General features: G+C 35.0%; 1 protein-coding gene across 6 annotated transcripts in view; it reads left to right on the top strand.

The window, feature by feature from the left end:
• chb (CLIP-associating protein) overlaps nucleotides 1-14,082 on the top strand; it is a 224,423-nt gene extending 210,341 nt beyond the window's left edge. For all 6 annotated transcript variants that reach the window (XM_089089866.1, XM_089089869.1, XM_089089867.1 and 3 more), the window contains 2 exons: nucleotides 6,249-6,455; nucleotides 11,365-14,082. In XM_089089866.1, coding sequence (XP_088945992.1) covers nucleotides 6,249-6,455; nucleotides 11,365-11,586 — 429 coding nt within the window. In that variant the 3' untranslated portion in view covers nucleotides 11,587-14,082. The remainder of the gene's footprint in view (nucleotides 1-6,248; nucleotides 6,456-11,364) is intronic.
• The last annotated feature ends 293 nt before the right edge of the window (nucleotides 14,083-14,375 follow it).

Genomic DNA, 14,375 nt, shown 5'->3' with positions numbered 1-14,375 from the left:
AGGGCTATAAATACAATAATTAATGCAATTAAAAGTAATCCATTCCTAGGTATAAGTTCTATTTTGCCTCCTAAGAAAGAGCTTTATTTATTCCCTAAAATACTGTATTTTGCGAACACTAGATAGATAGCCAATGTCTGAAAAGTAAAGCTAGACGTCCGTTTTAACTAGAGTTTCACCCCAAACAAATTGCAACAGAAAAGATTTTTAAATCATGTTTTGGAGAAAAAAAAGGCTGAACAACATATCCAAAGTTGCACATTCTAGGTCGACGCAAAATCATTTTTTTTTTTTTTTGGTTTTTGTGTCAATTTTTTCAGATTTTTCTTAAAATAATGATCTGTCGGTAAATGTTCGTTTTTCTGTATATGAAGTACCGTCCCGATGTAAAATGAAGAGCTGAGTACGAAAATGAAAGCGATGTGAAATCGAAAATATGTGATTTTACCCTTCTCATCGTTATGACCTCTTTTTCACCATACTATCAGAAGACAACTATTCTGACATAAAATGATGAGTTGAGCCCAAAAATCAAATTAACCTGATCTAGTGTCTACTAGAAAATACGTTTCATATTCATCAATATGCACTTTTTCATTTTCATTTGACATGTTTTTTTCAGCACTTATTTTCCACCAATTCGTCGAGTTTTGGTAAAAACAAATTGCAACAGAACTGATTTTTGTACCATGTATAGAAAAAAAAGCTGAACAACATATCCAAATTTGCACATTCTAGGTTGACGCAAAACTATTTTTTTTTTTGCGTATCGTGTCAGTTTTCTCACTTTCCTAACAAAAAAAAAGTTTCTTAGTCATCAATAAGAGATTTTTACGCTTCTCGTCGTCTGACCCCCGTTCTTTTTTACCAGACCATCTTTTGCTGGCTAAATTGTCAGTTTTAGGATCTAATAATTAGTTCGCCTGAATCTGATCGTCGCTGGCTCCGTCACTTGATGGGTTGGCCTAAAAAAGGTGATTTCAAGATGTTTATTAAAACCTGAAAAAAATATTAGAAAAAAGAAATCATCTGTGAGACTAGTTTCCAGCTGCCGACATTCAAAATCCCTCTTAGAATAAACTATTATGAACACACTGACTAGTCTTCATAACTGATAAAATTATCGAATCAACTTAATAAACATTTGAAAGACAGAATCAAACTCTGACTACTATTCACAACTTATTCTTTTGATTCAGATGTCTAAGCTTTGACGTTCTCCTCATTATAGTTATAGCTTTTATAGTTGTAGCGTTATCGTTATAGTTTTTGATTCTTGGAGAGTTAGAACATGCTGTCCCTTTGCACGTTTTACACGCTGCAGTGCAAGCTAAGCCGTTTTTAAAGCAGCTAAATCTCGTTGAGCTACATTCCAGTTGACAGGAGCCCTTCACGATTTGCAGGAGCAGACGAGGGGCTGGTGGGACGTCAGTAGTCAATGGATACAAGAATTCATCTTTATTTCTCCAACCCCATTCCTCGGCTTTAGGTTCAGAATCAGGATATCCACCCCATGCCTGAATTTGGTTGGAAACCCTGTAACTGTGGAATTTAACCGCATCAGAAGTCGGTGGTAACTGTTCTGGGAGGACGAACGTGGTAGCAGCAGTCAACTTCTTTTTAAAAACTTCCCTGCGAACTCATTAAGATTGCCCCCTTTTGATGAGCAGAGCCCTTATTTCCTCCTTCGAAGCTTACTTCATCATGAAAACTGGAGCTGATGTACGAAAATCGGCATCTGTCATAAGCTTCTTCAGAGCAAGGCCTTTCCTACACTAGGAATTCATGAAGTAGAGTCACAGCCTAAGATGGTGTGAGCAAAAATGTCTCTTGGCCCAGCTTCTCTTTCAATTTGTGAATATCCCGTATTCGGGGAACTGTGTTCGACTTTGGCTCAGGTGCAAAGGATAGCTTCTTGCTTGATAGGTCGCCATGATAACACAATATAACCAAAAGAGCAGTATCATCTCCAATGACAGCAATATCGTAATACCGGGAACAATTAACAGCAGCTCGCATAATTGGAACATCTGTATCACCTGGTGCCTGGACTACGACGAAGCCCTTTGATCGGAGATAAACAGCAATGAACCTGGCCTTCTTTTTCTTGTAGGACAAGAACTCATCTTTGTTTACCTTCAGCTGCATATCTGCTGTGAAGAGGATCTCACGGCCGATTTTACGACGTCTCCTCGACTGGGCCATATCCTTTATGGTACCTCCGCCACCGTAGTCATTAAACACAATAGTGGCAGATGGATACTTTTGGGTCATGTAAGTTGCATAATGGTCAAGGATTTCGGAGTATCGTTCATTTTTGGCCCAAGGAATTCAGCGCAGAAGAGCTCCACCACCGATGATATATCGAATGCCCTTGGGAAGGGGAGTAGAGCGCTCTTCAAAATTGCAGGCCTGTGCTGTAGCCTTGGCAAACTCTGGCTTGTTCGGAAACCGGAGCATGCAAGAACTGTCAAAAAAATGATGCCGGGTGGGAACACAGTTTGTGTTGAAAGTACTCAGATTCCGTAAGATTGATCCTGTTTGCTGGCGTGATGAACCTCTGAAAAATGAGAGTGGGGTCCTGTCTTTTGCAATCTCCACCTGGATTCTGCTTTGTAGTAATTTGAACTGCCTGTTGTTTTCGTCGAAATACAAAATAAGCCACCAGCTTTCCAGACATGGAGTCAATGATTTTTAGGCCTAAATCTCTAGTAGAATCAATGCTGGCAGATTCGTAGGCTGTCAGACTATTGGAGATGTTTCTTAGTTGAAGATCCCCATTAAATAGTGATCCTTTTTCTAAGACATCGATAACGATGTGGGTGTCTTTATACAGTCTCTTATCTGCCTCGGCCGTTTCTTTATGTTGTTTACTAGTTCCATAGGACACCTGTAACATACCCTCTATCAGAAGATTTAATGCAGAGCAGACTAGTCGAGACAAAACCCATAAAGACCTTTGAACCTCTGTCATACCACTTCCATCGGTAAGACCACCAGCCGTTTTGAGACAACGCATGAGCTCCTGCTCGATGGCAAGATCTGTGGAGAGCCCAGCCCAGAATCTATCAGAACATCTGATCACATGCATCCCATTCTGGAAGGCTTGATAAACGATGAAGTGAAACTTGATAAACATTCGCAGTGAAACATTTTTAGCTTGTTAGGTGACGGATATATCGAATGACTTTTTTTTTTCTATAGATGGCAAGATATCAAATACCGTCATTAACGTGACTTAATAAATGATAAATCGGGATAATTTTTAATTTTGCCTTTTAGCTTACGGCTTAGTCCGAGAAATCACTTGGACAAAGCGTGGGACGAAACGTTGATATAATTGATTGCCTATGAAGGTATGAAAGTGGTGTAGCTGCCTTCTGTGCGTTAACTGGTCTTATGAACGAGTCAACCTTAATTTATCAGCCCACTTATTTTTTTTCTACCAACAATCGACGAATTCGTGGACAATAAATGCTAAAAGAAACATATCAAATGAAAATAAATAAGTGCATATTGAAGAATATGAAACAAGTTTTCTAGTAAACCCTACATCAGGTTAATTTGATTTTTTGGCTCAACTCATCATTTTATGTCAGAATAGTTGCCTTCTGATAGTATATGGTGAAAAAGAGTTCATAACGATAAGGAGTGTAGAATCACATATTGATGATTATGAAACTTTTTGTTGGTTCGTTGTACGCCGAATTTGCTTCCATTTTCGGACTCAGCTCTTCATTTTACATCGGGACGGTGCTGGATATATAGAAAAACGAACATTTACCGACAGTTCATTTTTTTTTTAGAAAAAAAAAACTGAAAAGATTGATACGAAAGGCAAAAAAAACTAGTTTTGCGTCGACCTAGAATGTGCAACTTTGGATATGTTGTTGAGCCTTTCTTTTCTCTACAACATGGTATAAAAATCATTTCTGTGACAATTTGTTTAGGGTCGACCCATATTTTTGGCTAGTTTGCCTGTACTATTCTAAAAGTTGTAAATTAGTAGAACTACTGATGTAATCCAACTTTCTTTCTTTTTTTCCCGCTTTTGATAGAAAAGAACTTCAGTTAAAAAAGAAAAAAAAAACTTGAAAAGTGGTTGGGCCCATTTGGCTTAGGCTTTTGAAGATACGAGGTCAGACACAGAGACAAAAAGTTTATCTAAGAAAATAAGATAAATCAATTAAATAGGCTTTGACTTTGGGTAGGCATTACCTTTAGCTTAATAACCTCTTGAGCAGTTAAGATCCTTTTTTGAAGAAATTAATTCCTTTTTTTGTGTGTGTTTACGGGGGAGGTTGGTACTTTGCTTATTCTAACATTAAATTATGCCTTATGATACGCAACTATGCTATTTTGCATTGACTTACGGTTTTTGGAAACTATAAGATTATCAGTGAAGCAGCAGTCAGTATTACATTTCGAAGGGGTTCAACTAATATTTTTCTTTCACGGGGGGGGGGGGGGAGAATTCACAGAGAGAAAATTATAATTAGGAAAATAAGATAAATTGGTTACGTAGAATGGGGTTGCTACCTTCTGGTATTGGCTTAGGTGTTTTAGCCTGATTTTTGTCAGGCTAGCCTGATGTTAGGATGTTAGTCAGCCTGATGTTAAGTGTTTTAGCCTGATGTTAGTCAGGGTATTTTTTAGCAAATTTTTATATTTTATTAATTAAAAATATGCTTATTTCTTTTGTTTCGGATGTAAGTTTATAACACGTAATATAGCATGCAGAGAAGATTTCTTTAAAAAAAAAATACTTAATGTATGCTTTGTGTGTGACCGAGAAAAGAACTATTGAATAAAAAAGGGTAAATTCTTCTCTTTTAAGTTTTAACCTCACTATCTACTTTTTTTAACACTTGGTTTTCTGTTATCTCATGGTGTAAAAAAAAACACTATTGCCCTATCTTTTGAAAATATCTAATAAATTCAAGAAATATTCAACACGGAAACACTTGTCCGGGGCAGGCAAGTGTGCAGAGGGAAGGGGTGCTTGAAGCCCTCCTCCCCCTCTCCCGAAACCCTCTTAAATTTCTTGGCGCTTCTCATCTAAATTATTAAACAAAAGAATTTTTATTGTTGCTCCCCCCCCCCTCCCTCCGATACTGAATTCCTTCTTACATGCTAGTTTTGGGGACTGTCAACCGACTGTCAAGTCTCCATTTAATAGGTCGATTAATATTGACTGGGAGAACAAAATGTTTGTATACGTTAGATTCAGTTGAGGCTTTTTTTTCATTGTCGATGGTTATTATAGGTCTGAATAGACAAAATAATAATCCGATATAACTCACAAATTAACTACAAGAAAAAGGCAGCCACTATTATTCGATTTTTTTAAATGCCGACTTCAGTTTTTAAAATTCGATTTTTTAATATGGTAAAATCGGGTTTATAAGGGTACGGTTGAATGAGGACTGTTGCACAAATCTGAATGATGACGAAAAAATTAATTAGCGGATCATATTTTTTTTCATTCTCTTTTTCTTCCTTTGGTTTTTGTTTTCTTTTTTGCTTTACATTTTACATAAAATGAATGAGCAAATTTGAAAAACGAATGAGCATGAATTCTGAAAAAAAAAATCACTATTAATGAATAACAATGGGTTGTGTACGTATGTGTACATGATAAATCATGATTTTGTTTTGATTTTCATCTCTTTCGGTTTATCAAGCCAGGCAGCTGAGACGTGTGTTTGAACCCTTGCAAAACATATGCCTTTCTATTCTGTAGTTAAAGTTAGTTTTTTCGTTTTCTTTGTGTCTTTCCTTACATTGTTTATCGACTGGTTGGGCAAATTTCAAAAATGAATGAGCGTAAGTGAATGAGTGAAATAAATGGGCATAGATTCAGAAAATGAGTCACTAAAATGAATGAGCATGAATCACTAAAATGAATCGCTAAAGAAAATCTCTGTTAATGAATGAAAATTGATTTTGTACATATATGCACATGATATATAATTTGTTTTATTTTGATTTTGATCTCTTTCAGTTTTTCAATTCTGGCGGCTGAGACGTAATTGGAAACCTTGCAAAACATCTGCCTTTTCATTCTGTTGTTATTTTTTGTTTTTTTCATTTTTCTTTCTGTCTTTCCTTACATTTTTCATTGAATGATTTGGCAAATTTCAAAAATGAATGAGCATGAGTTCCGTACATATATGTAGATGATAAATCATGTTTTTATTTTTATTTTGTTTTATTGTTTCTTTCAATTTTTCAAGTTTCATTTTTAGGTTGTTCGTGCAGCAGAGACATGTGCTGGGACCCTTGTGAAGCATCTGCCCTTTCATTCTGTAGTTAAAGTGCTTAATCCGATCATTTTAAACGGCGATTTTCCCGAAAACCAAGCTGCCATAAAAACACTAACTAGGGCTATAGAAAAACACTCGAAGGAGACCCTAGTACCCATTTTACCAGAAATCATGCCCGGTTTATTGCAGGTAAGCATGCTGAACACTCCTTAACATGCTACCATACAAAATAACACGCGAAAGCCATTACCAATATATTGGCAGTATTATTTATTTGTATTAAGAAGCTGACGCTAAATAACATGCTTTGACATAGTTACGTTTGATAAGAAATATTAAAACTATTACATTTATCAAATGTGAAAAGACCAAGCAATTTCTTTTTAGTTATCAGTGAAAAAAAAACAGGTATATTGTAATAAAAAAAAAAAAATGCTTATAAAAATGCAAGTGTAAATATGTGAACAAAATTTAAATAAAAAGGAAAATATAAAAGAGACCTACTTCGAAATTCCTGCTAAAAGAAAAAATATTATGATAAAGGAAATAAATGCAAATCAAAATACAGATATAAATATGTAAAAAAAAATAATTAAATAAAGAGCAAAACATACAAAGGAAGACCAGTTTTTAAATTCCTGCTCATAAGCCCTTTCGTTAGAAAAAGATATAAAGATCATCCAGAGCCATTGATGGCGCATAGGGCGTAAATCAAACATCACAAGAATATCAATGCCAAAAAACAAAAAATTGAATAACAGTAAAATTAAGTAATGGCAAACTGAAAGGATTTGTCAAGCGAAAACGTGCAAGCAGAGTTTGTGAATTCCGGATGGTATTTCTAATTCAAACTAAATTTATCTGAAGCCTTAAAGCACCAAGGACAAAGAACATGAAATCGGAATGTTTGAATTGGTTAAATGGAAACCAATTTATCTTGAAAAATTAAGAAAAACGGGATTTCAGTTTTTTATCTTGAAAAATTAGGAAAAACGGGATTTCAGTTTTTTATTTTGGAAAATTAGGAAAAATGGGATTTCAGTTTTTTAATGAAAAAGACGTCCATTTGCAGTTACGCAGCTTTTTATAGTAGCAGGCACCGAAATTAATAAAGAAACATTGGTGGAAAATCAGCCAAAAAATAGGCTAAAAATATACGGGACCAAGCTGCTTAAGAAGGTATAGCTGTCCTTTGAATGTGTATCTTCGGGAATCAACAGATTATCAATATTTTAATTTTTACGGGCGAATTTTCAAGTTTTAGCCAAATAGTTTTCCTTATTTGTTTCCACAATTTTATGTGACAACCCTGACGGCAATGTGAGAATGCCCTAAAAATTTCATAACTTTGAATGAACCAAAAGAATTTTTTTGAAAATCAAAAATGGGTGTAGGCGGGCAAAAGTGTCACTTCGTTGATGTCCTTGCTATTTCAATAGAAATTTCTCAATTTTTTTTTTTTTTTTTAACGCATATCTGAAAAAGAACTCAAATGTTACGATTTTGGCAGTGCACAAATCGGAAGCGTTTACTGCAAACATAATTCTGCTAGCCAGAGAAAATACATTTGGAGCTCGGGATCGAAAGAGAAATTAATCCAATATTAGCCCACACGAAGTCATTTATTTCTTTGGGCGACATGACGTTTAGAGGCCAAAGCAAATAACTATCCCTTTCGAAATATGGCTAAACTAATCGGGGGGGGGGGGGAATGTATATGAGGTGACTACAAAAATGATGAACAAACTGGTATCTGAAGAGAGTCATTGCAACAGCACATAGGTTGTATGGGCATATACTACTACTATTACTACTAACAGCTGACTGCAGCACCAAGCCGCCCGAGGCCAACACATCTACGCAAGCTTCTCCTCTATCCTAATCTCTTGAAAGCCTTCCTCTTTACACCCGCCTCCCTTTTTAGCTTCACTCTTTATCCTCTCCCATGAAGTTCCAATTTTTACTAAGTCCTTCCTAATAACCTCCTCCCACCCATTCAAGGACGACCTGCTTTTTATTTCGCCCTAGTTGGCTGGCCGAAAAGTGCAATCTTTGGAAATTTGTCATTCTTCTGCAGAACGTGTCCTAGCCATCTCAACCTAAAAAAAAGTATTGTGTCTAAGTATTCAGTTCATCTCATTCAGTAAAACTGAGAAACAAAATATAGAACAGATTGGTTGCCATTAAGCTCTTAGGACTCTTTGTCGACGTTTCAGTTGCTGGATCTTTTTTTGGAGGGGAGGGGGGCAGGTAATACCTAGGAATTAGAATTGAACCCATGGTCACATATTGACATGCAGAGGTCAACACACTGCTAACACAAGCTTTGGTTAAAATAAACAATAAATTTCAGCAAAAATGAATAGCAAAACAAAAATGAGCGTAAAGCGAGAGAACACCCACAGAATTATTAATTTGCAATCCTATATTAACGTGCTGATTGTGTCTCTTTAAAGCGGAGATTCATAAACACACACACATAGAGAATATAACATGCGGATCATCAAGAAAAAAAAGACCTGAAGAGCAACTAATAGTCCTTATTAATATAGCACATCTTTATAGCACATAGCACATGAATGAGATTATGTTCAGCATTACGTATTTATTCGTCAGTATTTTGAACATTACTTGGAACATTGAACCACAATCGTCGTGGACGCAAAAATAAAATACCGAACATGATTTTGTTATTAGCATCCTAATATCTTCATTCTGTCTACTATTATAGCCATGAATTCCATTTCCACAACCGAACATGTTAACAAAACATGTTCCTATATTTTATTATTCAAAATGACATGCCGAAACTTAACATTACTGAAGAAGAGAAAGTAGTTAAACAGTTTTAACTGGTTCCTAGATTCTCCTAACTGAAGCAAAACTACGCTCAACAGTCAAAACCAGTATGTCTTAATTTTGTGAAGCTCGAAGAGACTGAAGATGAGGCAAGGGACGTATTGTACTAAATTGAACAGCAGGAAACTTAATAAGCGTGCATTTGCTTCTTAATGTCTCGTCTGCATCTACCCCTAAATATGCTTAAAGCCTCATCTGCATGCGCCTCCAAATACTTAATACCCTTAATTCTGGGTATTGTTAGTCGGCATAAGTTAATCCTATTATGCGTGGATACTAGTGTTATGATTGCCCGTAAATGCCTGGGAACGGCTTAAAAACGATGAATTTCGTAGTATATCAGCATTTGCTAGTTTTTGCGTCTAATGAATGGAGATTATTTGTCCCTAAGCATCATGTTTTTTGTTTTTTTTTTACCACAACAGAGTTGAGAGAACGACGCTATTGAAGAGTTTCAGTTGTTGTTCCGGGGAGTACTTTTGGCTTTTCCAGATGTTTTTATGAACCCTATGATATCTCCTAGACTCTGGCACCCTACTATCATTGAATGTGCACTTCAGCATATATTACCGTACGACGCTGTTAGGGCCCCAATGGAGGAAGCCTGCGCTTTATACAATAACTACTACTACTACTAACAACTTACCGCAGCACCAAGCCGTCTGAGGCCAACACAACTACGCACGTTCCTCCTCCATCCCAATCTATTCAAAGCCTCCCTTTTTACACCCTCTCAGGAAGTTTAAAACCTCCTAGTTATAATAACTAAGAACTCAATAAAACCTACATTTCTTTATAGGCTAACGTTTTTAGCCTTTAATTTCCCGGTTATACGTCGGCGTAAGAAAACCGATACCCCGCTACTCCCTTTTTTCCCTGGGGATGTCTTCGACCAATCAGCTCTGACCAACTTCCCTAACCTGTCTCAGATTAAGGAATAACCAGTCTCGTAATATAAGAAAAACAGCAACTCACTTTTAATTATCAAACCACAGTCAACACAAAACTCTATAAAAATCATACAAATAAAGCAAAGTGAAGCTGCCCTCTCTCGCGGAGCCTGGAGATTCGACCAATAAGGAAAAGATAATAATGAATGAGCTTTTGTTGCCCAATTCACCGGCATCCGGGGAAGCAAATAGAAGTTTAATGCAATTAGACCATATATTTAAAGCAGGATTGAAGGATTTAAAATCAAGGTATTTAAAGAAATAATGGAAAAGGAAAAAAGTGAATTTATATGAAAGGGGAAATGAAATTTATCTCGTACCCAAATGCATATTTCAATACGCAATACCTTCTATACCTATGGCAATTTGTTTTGCGCGAAATTTCCATTGGACGTGTCCATAATATTTTTGAGTCAAATTTAAATCTTACACCAATACATTTTATCCATGAAGTGCCACTAAAAATAATGAAGTCCTTGTGCCATCTATTTTCGACAATACTTTATTTTTGCTACCAATGTTTCCCAGTTTCAATAGTATATATTTTGTTTCTTTTTATTTAAAATTTATTGATTTTCTTTCAACTCAGTTTATTTGTGCTATTAATAGTTTCATGACAGTCCCGAAGCAAATTGTCGGCAAAATGTACACTATTTAATGAAAATCAAAGAACCTTTGTTAGTCCTTCTACACCTAGGAGAATTTGTTTTGTGAGACATTTCCGTATGACTTCTGCGTATTATTTTCAGGTCAAATATAAATCTAACGCCAGGAATGATAAATCTTATCAATCAAATGCAATTAAAATAATGAAATCTCTTTAAAATCTCTTTTTGACGATACTTTGTTCTTGCTAACAATGTCCCACAGTTTGAATAGTGTATATGTTTTTTATTTCTCTCTTTTATTACTCAGTTTATTCTTCCTATTCATAGTTTTATGACAGTACTGAAAGTAAATTATCGGTAAAATGTACACTGTTTGATGAAAATTATACGATAATACGATAACTAATAACTCGATAAAAAATATTTTTCTTTATAGACTATTGTTTCAGCCCCCCCCCCCCCCATGAAATTTTTGTCTTAATCGTGAAAACGTGACAGAAATCCATATGAAAACTTTTTTGGTGCGTTTTTTAAAGTTTTTTCTTGTAAAACCTACCAACCCCCCGAAAAAAGCGCCCTCTCCTTTACAAAATCCTGGATACGCCCTTGTGAACAATGTATATTTCGCTTCTTTTTATTTTTTTTTTTTTTTTCAATTAAATTTATTCTTTCTATTTACAGTCTTATGACAGTTCAGAAAGTATTGTACGGAAAGCTGCGGTGTTTGCTATGGTAGCTCTGCACATTGCAGTGGGCGAAAGCGGTATGCTTGACTATTATGACTCCCTGAACCCCAGCAAGTTGAAACTTCTGAATCTTTACATCAGAAGAGCGGAATCTCAATCCGCCACAGCATCACAGTCTCACACACCAGCCATGGCCGAATCTCCTAACCCACGCTAATAAGAAAAACAAGAATAAACATTGAGTTTAACAGCGCTTTCAGTTACAAATATTAATGCAGCGATGATTCTCGTTACATAACGAGTGATACTAACAATGGTGGTTAATAGTGGGAGAGCGGCAAGGATTTAAGGATTTGCTTTTTTAAATATTGAGCGAAAGTATTATTGTTTAATAAATATTTGTTCTTTTTTTAGTAAATGTTTTTAGTATTTATACTTATCCATCCATTAATCTTGTGTAATGCAATTGCGTTTTTTTTTATTAATTTGACTCCTAAACATTAGTTGTAGAAGTATACTGTGATTTGTTTGTTTGTTTTTTTGTTTTTTTATGTTCTTAACTTTGCTTCAAGTCATGATCGAAGTACATAAAATTTTCCAAAGCAGAAATAGATCTATTACGAAATCACATTTTGTGACTTTTTCCTAATACACAAACATTGTTTCCCCCCCCCCCCCCTCCTTCTTATTTTCAACATCAAGATAAGGTAGTATACGTTGTGCCAGAACGCTTTTTTACCCTCACTTATATCGATGAGCTATGTATCACCAGAACACAACAATTTTCTTAGCAGAATGCATTAGTTTTGGCAATTTTCTGAAGGCGCTGGTAAATGGTTGACTAGTGACATCTATTCTCAAAAAATCAAAAAAAAACAGATGCGACATTGTCGAGAAGTTTTAATATGTTCTAAATCTCCAGTGCGTTCATTTTAAAATGGTATATAAATCTTGAATTTTTGTAGACTGCAAGTGAAAGTTGCTTGATTTAAGTAGAAGGTCAGGGTTTAAGTAGGTCAATAGCTGGTATATTATCTTATATTGATGAAAAACAAATCAGTTAAGTGATTTTTTTTATCCTAAATACATGGAAAACTTTATGTTGCGTGCATTAATATTCATCTGTTTTAATTTTATTATGTCGAAATAACTTTTGTGTAATTTTAAATATTAAGTTGAAATAGCATAGATCTGTAGCACAGGGGTTGTCAAGTTTCCACAGTCCGTAGAACCACAGTAACCTTTTTTTTTAATTATTATGATTATTAGCCCGAATGTGGGCTATATTAATTCAAAGAATTTCTAAGCCCTTTATGCTTAAACCCAGTGTGCTCTACTGATTGTTTCTATCCGTTTTTGTGGGTCTCACTAGGAATTTTGTTCTTTTTCAAAATGTATCGCATCATCTTTTCTCATTTAAAAGAAAGCTTATAAATTGCGTTGACCAAAAGAAATAAAAATTAAATTGTAAGCCCACAAAAAAAGTAACACAAATACAAAATAATTGCTGCGTAAAATAAAAAAAAAATTTATTAATAACAGTCAAAAACCCGATGAATATTTTTTAGTTTTTTGACTTTTGAATAAAAATTACGTAACATAAAACTTTATGTGAAACCGGATCTGATTTGTCAATTTTGTACATTTTAATGTCCTTACCACGTAGCTATGAGTGATTTAAAATTAAGGATTACTTCCTGCGTGATCTTTAGGGGTGAATTATCCCCCCTCCCTCCCTTGTGCTCGCACGTATAGGTTTGCTCGGATTCCTTTTGACTTTTATTCACAGTTCAAATGAACGTTAAAACTATTACGGGAAATTTACTGAACATGAGAAACTTATGTGGCCTCCAAAGAATCTGTTGTAATCATGCTGTAGACATGCAGCCATGCAGTGATGTAAACTCTATTTACACTTCCGGATACAAATTTACATTAACCCACAGGTTGCACTTTTTTTATGTAATATATTTTAACTGTATAATATATAATAAATAAAACTAAGCTTAAAACTGGCGTACACTTTCTAATTTGAGATGGTCCATAACCAGGGTTGTATCAAGGATTTTGTTTCGGGAAGGGGGGGGGGGTAAAAAAAAACTTCCATTGGGCATGTATTATATTTATTTTTGTAACTATTGTACGAGTTGGACAAACATTTCGAGGGGGGATCAACCGGGTACCTCTCCCCTGGATACGGCCATGTCTATACGAAGTCAGAGCGCTCTGTACAATTATTTTCTGTTTTATTCCTTTCCTTTCTTCAAAGTAAGCATGCCGGATTTGTTCATTCTAGTTGCCGATGTCTCATGCTGCCCCTAAATGTGAAGAAGTTTGTGTTTTTTCCTTTATCTTTACTCTTTACTTTTCTTTTTACCCAAAGTTGTATAAAGACCTTGTTATTATTAACAGACAACCTGTTCATGAGTTTGCTCGAATTCAAATCGAATTTATTAGAGTAGAATACGATCGAAAAGCAAAGAAAAACACATGTAATATGAACAAAATGATTGAACGAACATTGTCTTTTTCTTTTGTTACGGATTAAATCATCTTGAAAAGGGCTTTGAATGAAAAAAAAAAGTTGCCCAGTATTGAAAATAACAATAAATTAGAAATAACCACATAAAATAATCTAAAAAGGTAAAAAATTTTAATCTGACAGCTAAATTTTTGTAATAAATATGATAAAGATAGTTGTTGTTTTTTTTTTTTTTTTTTTTTTTTTTTTTTTTTTTTTTTTTTTTTTTTTTTTTTTTTTAGTCTCAAGACATCCTCCTAATAGACTCCTGGCTATTATTGTCAAAGTTATGTTTTTCATCACGTGTTCTGATATGAAAATATATTCTATGTTAAAGATGCTGGTAAATAAATAGTAATTGCTAAAAATAACGAGAGGATGATAAAACCGGATTCCTAGGTAGTGAACATATCGTATTTCATCATGTGCAAGAAAAGGATCACCAGCACCTTAAAGCGGGGCGGGGGGGGGATAAATCTATTAGT

This window comes from Artemia sp. Qi Xiang Cuo, chromosome 5, assembly GCF_049724085.1.
Source record: "Artemia sp. Qi Xiang Cuo chromosome 5, ASM4972408v1, whole genome shotgun sequence".
Taxonomy (NCBI): Eukaryota; Metazoa; Arthropoda; class Branchiopoda; order Anostraca; family Artemiidae; genus Artemia; species Artemia sp. Qi Xiang Cuo.
The sequence above is the reverse complement of the archived record's forward strand: the minus strand, read 5'-3'. Positions and strand labels throughout refer to the sequence as shown.